General features: G+C 44.8%; 1 protein-coding gene across 4 annotated transcripts in view; it reads left to right on the top strand.

Annotated features, from left to right (window-relative positions):
* Window positions 1–14,761, top strand: part of znf609a (zinc finger protein 609a) — a 62,661-nt gene that overhangs the window by 43,965 nt on the left and 3,935 nt on the right. For 2 of the 4 annotated variants that reach the window (XM_049575150.1, XM_049575151.1), the window contains exons 3-5: window positions 6,181–6,406; window positions 11,050–11,137; window positions 12,120–14,259. In XM_049575150.1, the coding sequence (XP_049431107.1) occupies window positions 6,181–6,406; window positions 11,050–11,137; window positions 12,120–14,259 (2,454 nt within the window). Of the gene's footprint in view, window positions 1–295; window positions 477–858; window positions 1,171–6,180; window positions 6,407–11,049; window positions 11,138–12,119; window positions 14,260–14,761 lie in introns of those variants that run through there. The other 2 variants (XM_049575152.1, XM_049575153.1) reach the window with 2 other exon arrangements.

Genomic DNA, 14,761 nt, shown 5'->3' with positions numbered 1-14,761 from the left:
TCTGAAGTGCTGATCAGTATCACTAATCTCTCTCTCACAGCCACTGAGTGACCTTGGAAGGAATGTGGCTTGTTGTTGTAATGAATACCTCTCTGAGTGAATGGAGAGGAGGAGGAGAAGCAGGGGGGGTCGGTGTTTCCCAGTTCAGGCGGCATCGTATCGGAGCATAAACTCTGCAGCCAATAGCAGTGATTTAAAACTGACCCCTCCCCCCTGTGAGAGAGTTGGTTGGTTTTCAGGGGGTTTTCCAGCATTCCAGGCAGCCATGTTTTTTATTCTCAAAGAGAAGAAGGATAGGGACTGGAGGGCTGGTTTCTCCTGTTGCCACAACAACACCCTCTTAACCAGTCGGTAAACCAGTGAGCTGCACACACCCAGCGCCTGGCAGGCTTCATCATGCTCCTCAGGTCTGCTGTCAGAGGGTCTGCAGAGAGGAAGAAGGTTTTCTGCAATAAGTCACAGCCTGTAAAAACAAGGTAAAACATGAAGGATTCACCAGGAAACAGTCTCATCATTTTCAGAAACGTATTTATAAAGAGACATGCTCTCAGCTCAAGTGACCATCCAGCTCTTTGATTTCTGATTCATGAGACAAGAACCATTTGTTCACCAGTATCTGTAATTTCCAAGTCAACAGTGTTGCATTCAAATGATGGAGGACTGAGTGAGCTGTAGTTCAGCTGTGATGTTTCAATAATTAGTTGTTTATGTAGTCGATAAAAATGATCATTTGATTAATCAGTTTGTCAGCTGACAGATTTTGAGAGTGCATCAATGATTTTTGTTCTTTCAAGCAAGCTTTTTAAACTGATTTAAACCGTTTACTTGATGATGGTTGTTGCTGTATTGCACTTACAGATCAGACATATCTGTCACTTCCCCACATTGACTGAAGATAAGGTCTGTAGTCGCTAACACCAGATGGACACCCTGAGAGTTGCTGCATCAGGAGAAACAGGTTCCTGCTCTGTAAATCCCCGAACTCTTTGGCTGCTAATTGGCTAGTTGATATATGATTGACAGCCTGTGTGTTGCTGCAACTCTGCTGTAAACAAAGACATCCTTTAACTCCCAGGACGCACTGCTGCCTCATCAGGTTGACAGTTCCTGCTCAGGTGCTGGTCAGGTTCACCTGTCCTTACACCTCTGTGTCTTCTCACATCTGACCAGGTAACAGAAGTTTTGTGTTTCATTTGCTGTTGGGCTGCGGGGTCAGACAGGTCAGGTGTAGGATTTTCAAACAGGAAGTGTCTAGAAATGTTATATTTTTGTTGTAACTTCCTGCTTGGTGTTGCTTAGGTTGCAGGAGACGTGGCTCGGTGTGTTTCCTCAGAGAATCAGGTGACAGAGGGTTGTGGTCGCTAATGCCAGGTTCACACTACACGACTTAGGCTCTGATTTTTCACTCAGTTTTTGGAGCTTTCTGACAAAGCCCTCACATCATAGGTGAATTGGCATTAGCACACATCAGCGCTCGAGCATTATGGTAAATGGTAAATGGACCTGCATTTGTATAGCGCCTTTCTAGTCATCCAGCCACTCAGAGTGCTTTTTACACTACGAGTCACATTCACCCATTCACACACACATTCATACACGAGTGGCCGAGGCTACCGTACAAGGTGCCACCTGCTACTCAGTTTTTAACACACTCACACACCGATGGAAGCATCATCGGGAGCAATTTGGGATTCGATGTCTTGCTCAAGGATACTTTGCCATGCAGACAGGAGGAGCTGGGAATCGAACCTCTGAACAGAAAAATCCTGTCTCGCACATTGCATCATTTCCTGTTTCACTTCTTGTGTGTGTTTTTGTGACAAAACGTAGTTTGAAAGGCAGACAGCCTCATCTGGGATTCCTCCTGTAGCATTTTTCCACACGTGCTGGCTTGACTTAGTTTGACTCAGATTGGCGTCTCCATTACAACAGGGCTGCCTGCTTGAAGGTGTATCTTTAACTGATGACGGCTTGTCTTGTGTCTGATGACTTAAAGCAGCGGATTGATCCATGACTGAAGTTGCTTATTTTGTTGCGAGTGTTCTTCCATCACACAGCAGGGCAGATAAAAGAAGCTTACCTGTAGAGGGTGAGCCGTTTGCAGAGGTGCAGTAAGAGCCTGTTGTCTGCAGCTCTTCATCAACATCTCACTGTGGCTGTTTCTGCTTTTATTCATCCTCTCTGCAGTATTATTAGACTTGTCTTTATTGAAGAATAGCCGCCAACAAAGTTCCACTAATTTGGTGATAAACACATTTTATTTCTTCTAAGTTTTTCACAATAAAAGTCCCTTGTTATTTTGTTAAAAGCTTTTATTGTGAAGCAGCAAAACAATAAATTACAGAGATTGCATCAGCAGCAACTTCACACAGCTCCTGTGCAGCTGAAAGCGAACATGAAACAGTAAAATAAAGCAGTTGTCTGAAAGAACAAACAGAATGAAGAACGAGACTGAACTCAAAAAAAGCAGAGATTCAGTTAGAAGCTACTGAGAGCTGAACACAGAAACTTAAAAATGTGTTTCTCTCTGGTCTCCTGCACAGACAGACGAGAGTCCCACACACACGCTTGTTTGAGGGGGAGAGGGGGGCCGGCTGTGGTTGGCGAGATGTCACCCCTACCCACCTGGAAACATTTAGGCGCACTATTGGCCCAATTCCAGATATGGTCATCTTGGGGACGGCTTGGCATGGCAAGTTTAAACTGACAGTGGAAACTCATATCGCCGTGGCGTGGTTTGATTCGGCACGGCCAGTAGTGCTGATGGAAAAGCCATGCTGGAGAACAATCTTCTTGTGTGTGATCTCATGCTGCCATTCAGCCACGTAGTGTTGTTACACCCCAGTCCAGGGGTGTTAGAGTGTAACATATAAAGTGAAATGGAGAGCATCTGTGGAACAACAGTGAACAATTTATTGCTAATACAATGGATCTGAAAGTTGCTTACAGAAAGTTTGTTTCTGTTAAACGCAGGTGATACAAAGAAACTCAGACACAATATGAGGCGATGACTTCAGGGTGAACTACAACCAAATAAACAAAACCTATCTACCGATCATTCCCCAGACTGCTGCCTAGACCCTACAAACAAAAGAAACAAACAAAAACACAATGCGAGGCCTGACTCTGTAAACTAAACAAAAACAGGAGAAAGCAGCTTCAATCAGGCCGGACACTAACAAACGGCCCACCTAGCATTCAGCAACACGGACAACAAAATGAAATAGCTCACTGTGCTGAGTACAATCACACAACAAAACACAGCTTTATGACGATTGGAAGGCCGAGGAGGAAAGCGCCCTGCTGGCAGCGTCGCCCCTCAGCGTAATCACAGCCGACTCTGACGTAAAATAGGCCAAGCCCCCAGCTCAGCCAATCAGCAGCAGCAATGTCAAGGGAGGGTCACCACATCGGCGCTGGGCACCTGCACCTGGAAGGAAAAGAGAGCTTTCACTCTCCTAAAACATTACTGCTGCCACACACCATTAAAAGATACACAATGAAATATACAGCTGGTCGAAACAAGTGTGAAAACCACAACAACTCAGAGACTCTCAATTACAAGGCAGCAAGTTGTGTAGTGCGAACTGTACCGAGATCTGATGCGTTTCAAGTCGAGTAGTGTTGCACTGAAACTGTAATTATCACTTTGAAACTTTGCATCACGCTTCAGATGCAAACGATCATCTTTGATTTTAAAATCTGTAAAATTATTATCAGATACACTTGATCGGTTTTCTAAGAGTCCTCAGTGACCAAAGCTGTTGTCAGTTCTGACCTTTGACCTCTGATCGGTGTCAGAGGAGGAGGTGGCAGGGTGAAGGTCGACTGTCTGTTCAGCTGCTCTCTGATCTCGTCCTATCCCCTGCTGAAAAGGCGGTTTAGAAGCATTTCCATGGTGACGGCTGACACCTTCCCACTGCTCCCTGCTCTGCCCCCACACCAGCTGCTTCCCACCTGATAATTACAGGGTTAGGGTCGTCCTCTGTTGTCCTCCTCTTCCTCTTTGTCCTCTTTTCTCCTCTTCCTCTCTTTGAACTGATCTCTCCTCCTCATCCAGAACAAGCTGTAAACACAACATTAAAATATTATCACTTCATAAAGTTGTTATGTGAACATGTTGGCAAACAGAAGAAGCCATTTTATCTGTGATTAATATAAAAGTATAGCTCATAGCTGCTTTGTTGAGATTTTTATTAACTACACTTTTCAGAATGAATCTGCCTGAATGGTCTAATATGTTTACTGTGGTAGTATATGAGCAGAAAAATACTTTTAGTGTTTGATCTTTAATTCATGTCAAACAACACTTGTACACCAGTGTCTGTGCTGTTTGTTTGTCCACTCATTTGACACTTGCTCAACTTTATTAGTTGCTTCACCGTTACATAATGAAAGTTTTCATTGTTTGTTTGTGCGGCAGGGAAAAACTAACTGGTATCACAGCACAGATGGCTCTGTGTAGAGGAAACTGAGTTCATACTTTAAACACTCCCTGTACAAAGAGTAGTAACTGATCTACAGTCAGAGACGTCCTGTCAACAGTGCACACTCTTTTGTAATGGTTTATAGGGCAGTAACGGCACACAGAAGTCATGGTTCAGTGTGTTTTCGGTGCAGCGGAGAAAAAAGCAAATAAGGATCTGTTTGTTTTCATGTATTTAGAACAGACAGTAGTGAAAGTGACAATGACAGACAATCCTCCTGTTGGTGTGAGGGAGCATTCTGTCCACTGGTAGCTTTGATAAACTATTTATATTATAAAAACAAGGAACATTTTAAACACTTGTGTATCACCCTGTGTGAACACTGAAGAAACACTTTGCCAAAAGGCAAACACACGTTGTTTTCTCCTCGTCCTGGTGACTGACACATCTGGGTGGTGCCTTTGAATGTGTGTTAGCATGTTGGATGTGTTTCCATTCACAGACCAAACAATGTTGGAACAGCGCAGTCACACTGTCCTCATCTTATACACAAATCTCTCTTCATTACTCTTGTGCTGGCAGGTGGTACTTCCAGCTAAGCTGTTTCATTTGTGTTCACCATAGTGTGACTGACTCACAGCCATCAGCTTGGTGTGCTAACCTCAATATATGTTGCTGAGTCCTGAACACTTCCAGCTGCAACAGTGACTCAAATGTAGAGATACAGTTGTGACATTCTGGGCCGACACTGATGTTTCAGATAACAATTTGGCCGATAGCTGATATCGATATGGATGTTTTTCTGTTGATGTAGTTGTTTATATTGTCATTTATTCCCCCTTGTGCAAGGAACTCTTCACTTCAGTCAGTCCGTCATTACACGACCTTTAAATGATTAATGAAACAACCTTTAATTTAACCTTGTTTCGAGTGAAAAACATTTTTAATAACTGCTTCAAAAGCCTTTTTACTGTATATAATATCTCATAATTCCCTCCCTAATATCTGCTTTATTTTGCCGTGAAAACATCGACGGATTTCTCCTTTAAACAGCTGTATTTATTCAAGTTTCTCACAAAAAACTACATTTTACAAGATTACACTGAACACATCATGAGAAAGCTAAAATTCAACTCATTTTTTCTGAATAGAGCTTGAATGCATCATAACGTAAATCAATGCAACCTCCATCAGTAGTTAGTTCAGACCAGCGGCCGCTAACAGCTAACATTAACTAGCCCTCCTGCTGATTTCAACACAGATTTGTTGTTCACAGTTTGGCATTATCAGGGAAACATTAGGGTGCAACCTCTGATGTATTGATAGTGATATTATTGCATCCTTTTGTCCAAACGGCGTCCCGAAAGGTGTTTTCTATTGTCCACAAGACGACAGGATGCCATTAGTCTTGGGCCCTACTTTTTAGCCTGCACAAAACTGATAAAAAAAAAAAACTTTGGTGCATCCTTACATAAATGTAAATGCTTTCAGAGCTTCAGGGGATTATTTTGTTGCTGTAGCGCTGTCAGCCTCACATACATGGTGTTGGTGTGATAACAGTGACAGCAGAAAGTGTGTGTTGTAGCCGCTTTGCATCCTTGTCTGTTATGAACTGTGTGAACACGTTGACCTCTGAGTCTCTGGTCCAAAGTTTTCAGTTCAGAAAAGTTCAGTTTTAAACCACTTTGTTTAATCACATCATCTTCAGATCGTGTCTCTGACCTCTCTCTTCTCTCTGCTCACCTTCCTTCAGATGGAGTCTCCGGTCTCCACCCCTGCTCCTCCTCCTCTCCACCTCCTCGCTCCCGTCGCCAACAGCGACATCTCGTCCCCCTGTGAGCAGATCATGGTTCGCACGCGCTCAGTAGCTGTGAACACAGCGGATGCGGCACTAGCAACGGAGCCGGAGTGTCTGGGACCCTGTGAGCCAGGCACCAGCGTCAACCTGGAGGGCATCGTGTGGCAGGAGACTGAAGACGGTGAGAGTTACATCCTGGAGTTCACTCTGGAGAAATCACGTGCAATCAGCCTTTGTTTCTTTTACATTTAAAGATATGAGATGATATCACATCCACAAATATGTAATCAGTACGTTATTCTGTCCAGCAGACTTCAGTCATTGTTTAAAGTCTGCTGAATGAGCTGGAGATGAAAGCAGAATCTTCTTGGCTTTTGTTTGCTTTAAGTATTTTTATCAGGAACAAATTACATGAGCTACACGTGCACTCCCGCCCCAACTTACACCCCCGGGAGGGACTTTAAATTAAGAAAAAAAAAGAATAGGAAATACACAGTTAAGTTACATTTGATCACCATCCTCAGTATGAAATAAAGTAAACAGATTCACATATAGTAACAAAGGTCCCACCCTTTATGAGATCATGCTGTCGAGCCTCTCAGAGTGTTTCTGTAATAACAGCAGCAGGATTAGGGCTCCTCGAGTGTAATAAAATAGGCTGGATTAATTTAAGAGGAGGAAATTGGTAATGAATAGTCACCAATTATCAATAACTACATTAAAGGATGGTTAATAAAAGACAACACATCTCTAATATTCTTTGGGTTCAGCATGTGATTCACATCATGTTTTCTTTTTCATATTAACGTCACACTGGGGTTATGTTTCAGTGCAAACGTGGCTGTTTCCATCTGGTTAGCAAAGAAAGATTTGATCTTAATTTTAAAACCCCAAAGAAGTGAAACTGGGCACAGAGCTGATGAACTTCAGTAACAGGAGAAGAAGGACTTTGTGCACTAATGGTCAGATATACACCTTAAAACACACGATGTTATTATCTGTGTATAACCTATTATTCATAAGAGCAGTGGTGAATAAATTACACATCTCTGTTGCTGGAGTTAAAGTACAGATAATCATGGTCAAATATTACTCCAATAAAAGTGAAAGTTGTTGAGTCAAATTATTACTTGTGAGTACTTGCTTTAAAAAAAAAAAAAATCGAAGGTATTCAAAGAACTTTTTCTTTTATCTCAACACATTTTTGTGAACACTAGGGTTGTCACGATACTAAAATTTCAAACTCGATATTGATACCCAGGAAAATATTCAATAGTCGATACCATTTTCGATACAGTAGCAAAACATTAAGAGGCATGTCATTTTTTAAATAAAGATCAGAACATTAACATCAATGATAATAACAAAAAATCCCCCCAAAATAAATAACAACCAGAAACAAGATCTGTCCATACAAATGTATTTATCTACAGCCCTGTTTATTTTCTGTGCTTGAATTGGCACCATATTTTCGTTGCTGATCAAATAGAGTTGGATGCTCCTGTTTCTACCTCACTATGTGATCAGAGAACCAGGGGTTACGGGAGAAACCAAACGTTTTTTCAGCTTCAATCTGTGACTTTACAGTTAACATAACTTTTCAGACACACATAATTGTGTTGTCCTGTTAAACTAACATTGTCTATTAATGTTACAGACGGGCATGACTGATAAAGTTTTCTGCTTAGCTCCCACATTAACGTTAGAAGTTATATTTTAGTTTGATGCTGGCGACACCAGCTGCTCAGCTGCTAGTGAGGGGAGGGGCTGTACCTGCTGTCTGCAGCGTGCTGTGTTCACTTCACTAAATATTTTCAAAGAGCGCTTTTTCCTTTATCATTTTTGACCAAAACTGGCTGCTCTGATCCTCCTGCAGCCGCGCTGGCCATATTACAGCAACAGAAATGTGTGCATGCATGCACAGCGACGACAACAAGCCGGGTTGCAGCGAGGGCTCTGTGCCTGCCAGACGCCGCCTGCACAGCGTGTGTCCGTCAGACCCATCGCACGCACCTGACAGGCGCTGAGGTGGCGTGCACTGTTAGTATCGATACTTTTGTAAATTAGTATTGTATCCGGATACAGCATTTGAGTATCGATACTTTTCAGAGTATCGATACTTTTGACAACCCTAGTGAACACACACACACAACATTGAGTCCTACATGAATTCACAGCTAAAGTGAAAACACTGGGGAACAATATTGTGTACGGCAGCTTCACAGGCAACTCCATAAACAGTCATTTGACCAAACATCACACTAAAACTGTAACGAATACAAGCACTGACAACTTTGTTTAAAATATTCATCTGAAATTAAGCAAATGTTTACACACCTCGATGTGCTGTCTCAGGTTGAATGCCAAAAATTAAAAAGGATATGCGTCATTCTTCATCTGAAAAACTTTAGACATAGACTTGAGGTACAGCCATGGGCGATGTAGAGGGAAGTCTTCATCTCCATCTGCTGCTGTAACCATAGTAACATCGCATAACCAAATACAACTGCCTGCTGATGACCACTACTCTCTAGCTGTCTCTACCAATGAGCTGCCCAATCTGAGAAGCGCATGCACAAGGTAAAGGTACGGGAACAACACTCGGACAAACAAACCACATGCAGAACTGCACGATCAGTTTACGGACTTCTGCATTTTAGAAAAGAGAAAAAAAAAAATTCTGACTTTAAAGCAAATGTACCAAATAACAAGAGCCGTCATAAAATTTAGGAGTCAAAGCAATGCGTTTCCAAAAAGAATAATACTCGGGTAAAGTACAGAATCTCAAAAATTGTGTTTAGGTACAGTACTTAGGTAAATGAACTTGGTTACTGTCCACTACTTCTTATAAAACTATGAGACGACCAGTGAAAGGGTTACAGAAATAGATATCTGGAAGAATTAGGGGGGAAAATGATTTCTCTAGTCACAGAAAGACAAACAAGAACCAGAGTTGTTTGCCCTGAACTGTAAGACAAATAGCTCACATTTATTTAGAATGAAACGTTTTATTGATCATCAAATGCTGACAAAACAAATATTTAACCTTCAGACTAGGGTTGCAAAGGGTTAGAAAATTATCAGCTAATTTCCAAGGGAAGTTAAGACCTTGAATTTTGGAAATTTAGCACAATTGCAGTATAAAAATCAAACCTTGAGAAAAGAACTTAAGGGGGAAATACACAAAAAGCAATAATGGGGTCTGAATGGGATGTTTTAGATAAAGGTATGTCCATTTCTCTGAACTGTAACCGTGCACTGCCTCCAGCAGCACTCCTCATCACATGCACAGATCATTTACCAGCACCCTGTTAAATGGGAGTAAAGTAAAAGGACAGCCCTCTGTATGCACGGTGTATTCTCCATCACGTGTGCAGCCACACTGCCGCCAACACTACTGCAACGTCTGAGCCAGAGGGCTACATGCTCTCACCATTATATAACTGCACTGAATATATTAAATATGTTCTATGATATTTCAATAAACCAGTAGAAAGGAGCCTCAAGCAAAGTACACCGTTTTTCAACACCTTCTGCTCATTTGGCTGCTACCATGTGGGGTTTAGGTTGATTTAGCTGATTGAAGAATGTTAATGAATCTGTTTTCATTTATTGTTGATTGTAAAACATTTTTTTATAAATGAGTTTTTCACTTTAAACCCAAAGTTTGCAGACAGCCCGCATTATCTTCTCGAAAGAACCTTTCCTCATTAGTTAACTTCCCAGCTGGCTGATATCACCACAAGGCTCATTTCAGAATGTGTGTATTTGACAAATTAATGGATCATGCCTGCTCATGGTTTGGGAAAAGTTTTGTTTCTATCTGCATATAACCCGGTAAATACAGCCTGAGCAAATAACTCCTATAGTTTCCTTTTATTCCTGTGATTTCCCATGGAAAGTTTCCATCTTGAATATTCCCGTGACTTTGCAACCCTACTCCAGAGACTGATCTAATCTATAGGCTGAAATCAGATTTTCCAGTGAGAGAAGTTCACCTTAAAATCAATTTTACAGGCTCAAAAGTTGCTCCACAAATTTTTTGAGAGTTACTGATTTCAGAAACTCAGGTCCATAAAGTGTTTTGGCTAAACTCAAAGCCTTTGAGCCTTTTGGTTGAGGCTCAGCTGCGATAAGGATTGTCTGGAGTTGTGGGACCTACATTATGAATGTGGGAGCTGCATGGCTGCCAGGTCTGAACCAAAATACAGTGACTGTACCACAGCAGTGTGTGTGCTGCTCCAGTCACAGAATGAGATGTCAAAGAAGATGTCACACTGGAAAGAAAATAACTTCAGGTTCCAGACACAGCAGCTCGTGTGCAGGTCTCATAAAGTTTGCCTTCATTTGATAGAAGATGCTGCTGCTTCATTGTGTGGCTGTGGGCACCAGCATACCTGTCAGCTCACCAAACACACACACACACACACACACACACACACACACTCACAGTGAGCAGCCTGTGGCAGGTGTTGAAGAGACAAAGTGGAGGTGACAGACCTCTGCTCTCTCTGGCAGGAAGCTGTTCACACATCAGCTGCACACTGAGCTGCTTCTGCTAATGGACACTTTGATCTGCTCTCGTTAGTGGAAACTTTCTGTGAAAACACTCCATTTCCCTATGCAATTAGTCAAATCACTGATGTGACTCGACCTCAGAAACCTGCTGGGTTGGTATGAAACCATTCAACATGTGGTTACCAGCAGGCAGAGAGTTCTCAACTGATGCGTCTGTTTCCTGCTGCAGTAACATGTCCTGTGGCTATCAGTGTTTTCAGTAACTGAATGTGTGTGTTAACTGTCTGTGTATCTGTCTGTCTGTAGGCATGCTGGTTGTTAACGTCACCTGGAGGAACAAGACGTACGTGGGGACGCTGCTGGACTGTACGAGACATGACTGGGCTCCTCCAAGGTACACACTGAATTTAATCAAATATTGTCACTGTCGGGAAGAAACCAGTCTCCATCGGCCAATATGCCTTTTCTTAATTTGCACAGTGAATAAATATTATATACACTGAAAGGCACTCTATTTCGTGTCTCCATCTGCTGGTGGGCCATCACGCTAAGAGTATGCCTGTATGATATGCTGTTAATTCCACTACAGAAGAGACTTGATGATCACTAAAATTAGGTGGGGAAGAAAGTAGATATATCGATACCAGTATTGGTTATCGGCCACATAATTTGCTATATTTCAGCATGTCTGGTAAAAGCGAGAAATCCAATATTGTGAATTCCTACTATCCATAAACGTCTGTTTGTAGGTTTACAAATATTAAACCAATGAAAAGTATTTTTAAAATTATGTGATAAAATCTTGTGACTCCACTGGATCCTCAAACTGTTGGCAAACCCTCATAGCTCCACCCAGCCTCCATCTGAAGTGCCACACGTAGTGGAGCTGAAGATAAACAGTGACAAGGAGATTTCACCTGATTTCTAAATAAAGAACTGGTGGTGTGAATTGAATTGTCTTGCGGCCGGATCAGCAAACCTTTTGTTGCAGTTACACAGATTAGACACAGTGCTGAGGCTGACCACCTGCCTGCTGTTAGCCCTCAGCACTGGCTGAATTCAAGTTAAAGCTGCCACCTCTCCTCCTGGTGAATACTCTCCCAGCGGCGGGGAGTGAGGCGGAGGGATTGCAGGATCCACTAGCGAGCAATGTCTTTTATGATAATGATTGCTCTTACCTGGTTATATACAACATTACCTACAATAGCTTCATGACATCAGAGGTGTAAAAGGTACCTTGGTGGAATTTACGTGGTCAAATCTGATCTGTTTGCTTTCAGATATTTTTGTGCAGGTGAAGGACGGCCGCTCTGCTCACAGTCTCTGAATGAACTGAACCAAGTTGCCGCTCTCTAACTCTGTGTGTGTTCTTTTAGGTTCTGTGAGTCTCCCACTAGTGATGTGGAAATGCGGAGCGGTCGCGGTCGGGGAAAGAGGATGCGTCCCAGCAGCAACACGCCATTGAACGACAACAGCAACTCCTCAGACAACAAAGGCAGCGGCAGCAGCAAGACGCGCGGCGCTGCAGCCAACAGCAAAGGGCGGAGAGGCAGCCAGACGGCCGGTGGTGCAGAGGACGCCAAGGCCAGCCCGTCCTCCGCCAAGAGGAAGACCAAACCTGCCTCAGATATGGAGCCCACCTCCAGCTCGGAGGATACCAAGGCTTCAAAGCGAATGAGAACCAACTCCACCGGCGCCGCACTCCCTCTCCCTGGAGGGAAATCGGACCCCCTTCCCCCGCCACAGCTGGACAGGACCTGCCCCTCCCCCGTACTCATCGACTGCCCTCACCCCAACTGCAACAAGAAGTACAAGCACATCAACGGGCTGAAGTACCACCAGGCTCGAGCCCATAACGACCATGATGTCCGATTGGACCAGGATGGAGACAGTGAATATGGAGATGACCCCGCCCTCCACCCTGACCCCGCCTCCTGCAATGGAGCCGCCATCTCGCCTGCCCGCTCCACTACACCAAAAGGACGAGGCTTTGACGTCCCGTCCCCCTCACCGGGTAAACTGTCAAAGGGGAAGAAGAAGGCGGGAGAGGCTGAGCCTGAAGTGACGGACGGTGGCGAGGAGGCAGCGTGTTTGACAGACGAGGCCAGCAACGACGGGATGGACGACAGGAAGGCCAAGAAAATGGCAGCCGGTGGCAAACCTGATAAATTGACACAGAAAGGCTTGAAGCAGGGCCGTCCTGCTGCCCCCGCTGCCCCCAACGCCCCCTCACCCTACGCCCTGCAGGCATCCTCCCCTGCTCTGGGCTCAGTGGTACAGCCCATCCCCAAGAGCCCGCAGCTGAAGACCATCCAGCCAAAACCACCTCCGCTGGCCGACCCCGCCTCCAGCCCCACCCTCACCAAGGACAAGAAGAAGAAGGACAAGAAGAAGAGGGAGGGAGGGAAGGAAGGGGACAGTCCAAAGGGTAAGGGGGGGAGGCCAGAGGAGGGGAAGAGCCCATACTCGGACACGTCTGACGCTTTGCTCAACGGCTCCACAGAAGCTCACCAGAGCCGGCTGGCCAGCATCAAGGCCGAGGCCGACAAGGTGTACAGCTTCTCAGACAATGCGCCCAGCCCGTCCATCGGCGTGGCCAGCAGGATGGAGGCTGGTCTCGGGCCTCATCTCAACCAGAACGGAGCCGACAATGCTTCCGTCAAAACCAGCAGCCCCGCCTACTCCGACATCTCTGATGCCGGAGAGGATGCTGAGGGGAAGGCAGAGGGGCTGAAGGTCAAAACAGAGCCTGAGCAGGCAGCTCGCGAAGGGGCCAAGAAGGCGCTGTTCCCCCCGCAGGCTCCCAGCAAGGAATCACCATACTACCCCAACTATGACTCCTACTACTCTCCCAGCTATCCCAACCCCAGCCCGGGAGCAGCACCTGCAGCGCCGCCTCATGTAGAAGGAGCTCAGGTGAAAGTGAAGAAGGAGGAGGAGCCAGAGGTGGGGGAGGAGGTCAAACTGAAGGTGGAGTCTCAGGAGGAGAGGAAGGCAGAGCCAGGCCCTCAGCAGCCATCAGTCATCCAGCAGCGCTCCAACATGTACACCCAGCCTCTGTACTACAACCAGTACTACGTCCCCCCCTACTCCTACTCACCTGACCAGGCTTACCACGCCCACCTGCTGGCCTCTAACCCCGCCTACCGCCAGCAGTACGAGGAGAGGCAGCGGCAGGCCGACAAGAAGGCCGAGGGTAAAGAGCGGGAGAGTGGGAAAGAGGAGTGGAAGCAGAAAGCCTCAGTGCCCCCCACCCTGTCCAGAGCCCCCAGCCTCACCGACCTGGGCGCCAAGGGGGGGCTGAACCCGACCAAGCCCAAAGAGCCGCCGCCAGCTGCCGAACAGACCAAGTCGGTCATCATGGCGAAGGGAGAGGACCAAAAGGCCCCCACTGCCCAGCCTGAGGGTCTGAAGATGAAGCTGAGTGAAGCAGGGCATCATGGGAAAGAGGAGGCAAAGTCAGGGGTGGAGTCAGGCAGGCCAGCAGGTGTAGAGCCCGCCATGTGGTACAGACAGGTAACTGCACTTTTATACAGAATTCTCCCCTAAAATGTAGATAAAGATACGTTCCACTTGTTGGATCCAGTTCCCAGTCAGCAAAATAAACAGATCCGTTCAGCTCCGACACCAATGAAGCTCAAATCAAACCCTTTATCTCTCCTCTGTCTTACTGAATGTTCACACTAAAAGCTACCAGAGCTGCAAAATAGCTGAATTCGCTCTAGACTGTAGACTCTCATCTACACTGAGGGCATATTATCTGCAAGGGGAAAAGTAAATAGAGTAAAGGAGACCCCAAATGATTCGAGCTAAACTATTCACTGGAAATGCAGCATTTGTTTGATTGGCAAAAAGTGACAGACATCAGATTAGACCAGCTGTAGATAGTAAATGATGTTTCAGAAAAGTTTGTCTGTTTTCCAAAACAGGAACAAATTAAATGCATCATTAAACATCAATTAAATATGTGTTATCAATAAATACACTCATTTATAAACAGTCACAAGTGATTTGATGC

Source organism: Epinephelus fuscoguttatus, linkage group LG4, assembly GCF_011397635.1.
Source record: "Epinephelus fuscoguttatus linkage group LG4, E.fuscoguttatus.final_Chr_v1".
Taxonomy (NCBI): Eukaryota; Metazoa; Chordata; class Actinopteri; order Perciformes; family Serranidae; genus Epinephelus; species Epinephelus fuscoguttatus.
This window is presented reverse-complemented; position numbering and strand designations above follow the sequence as displayed.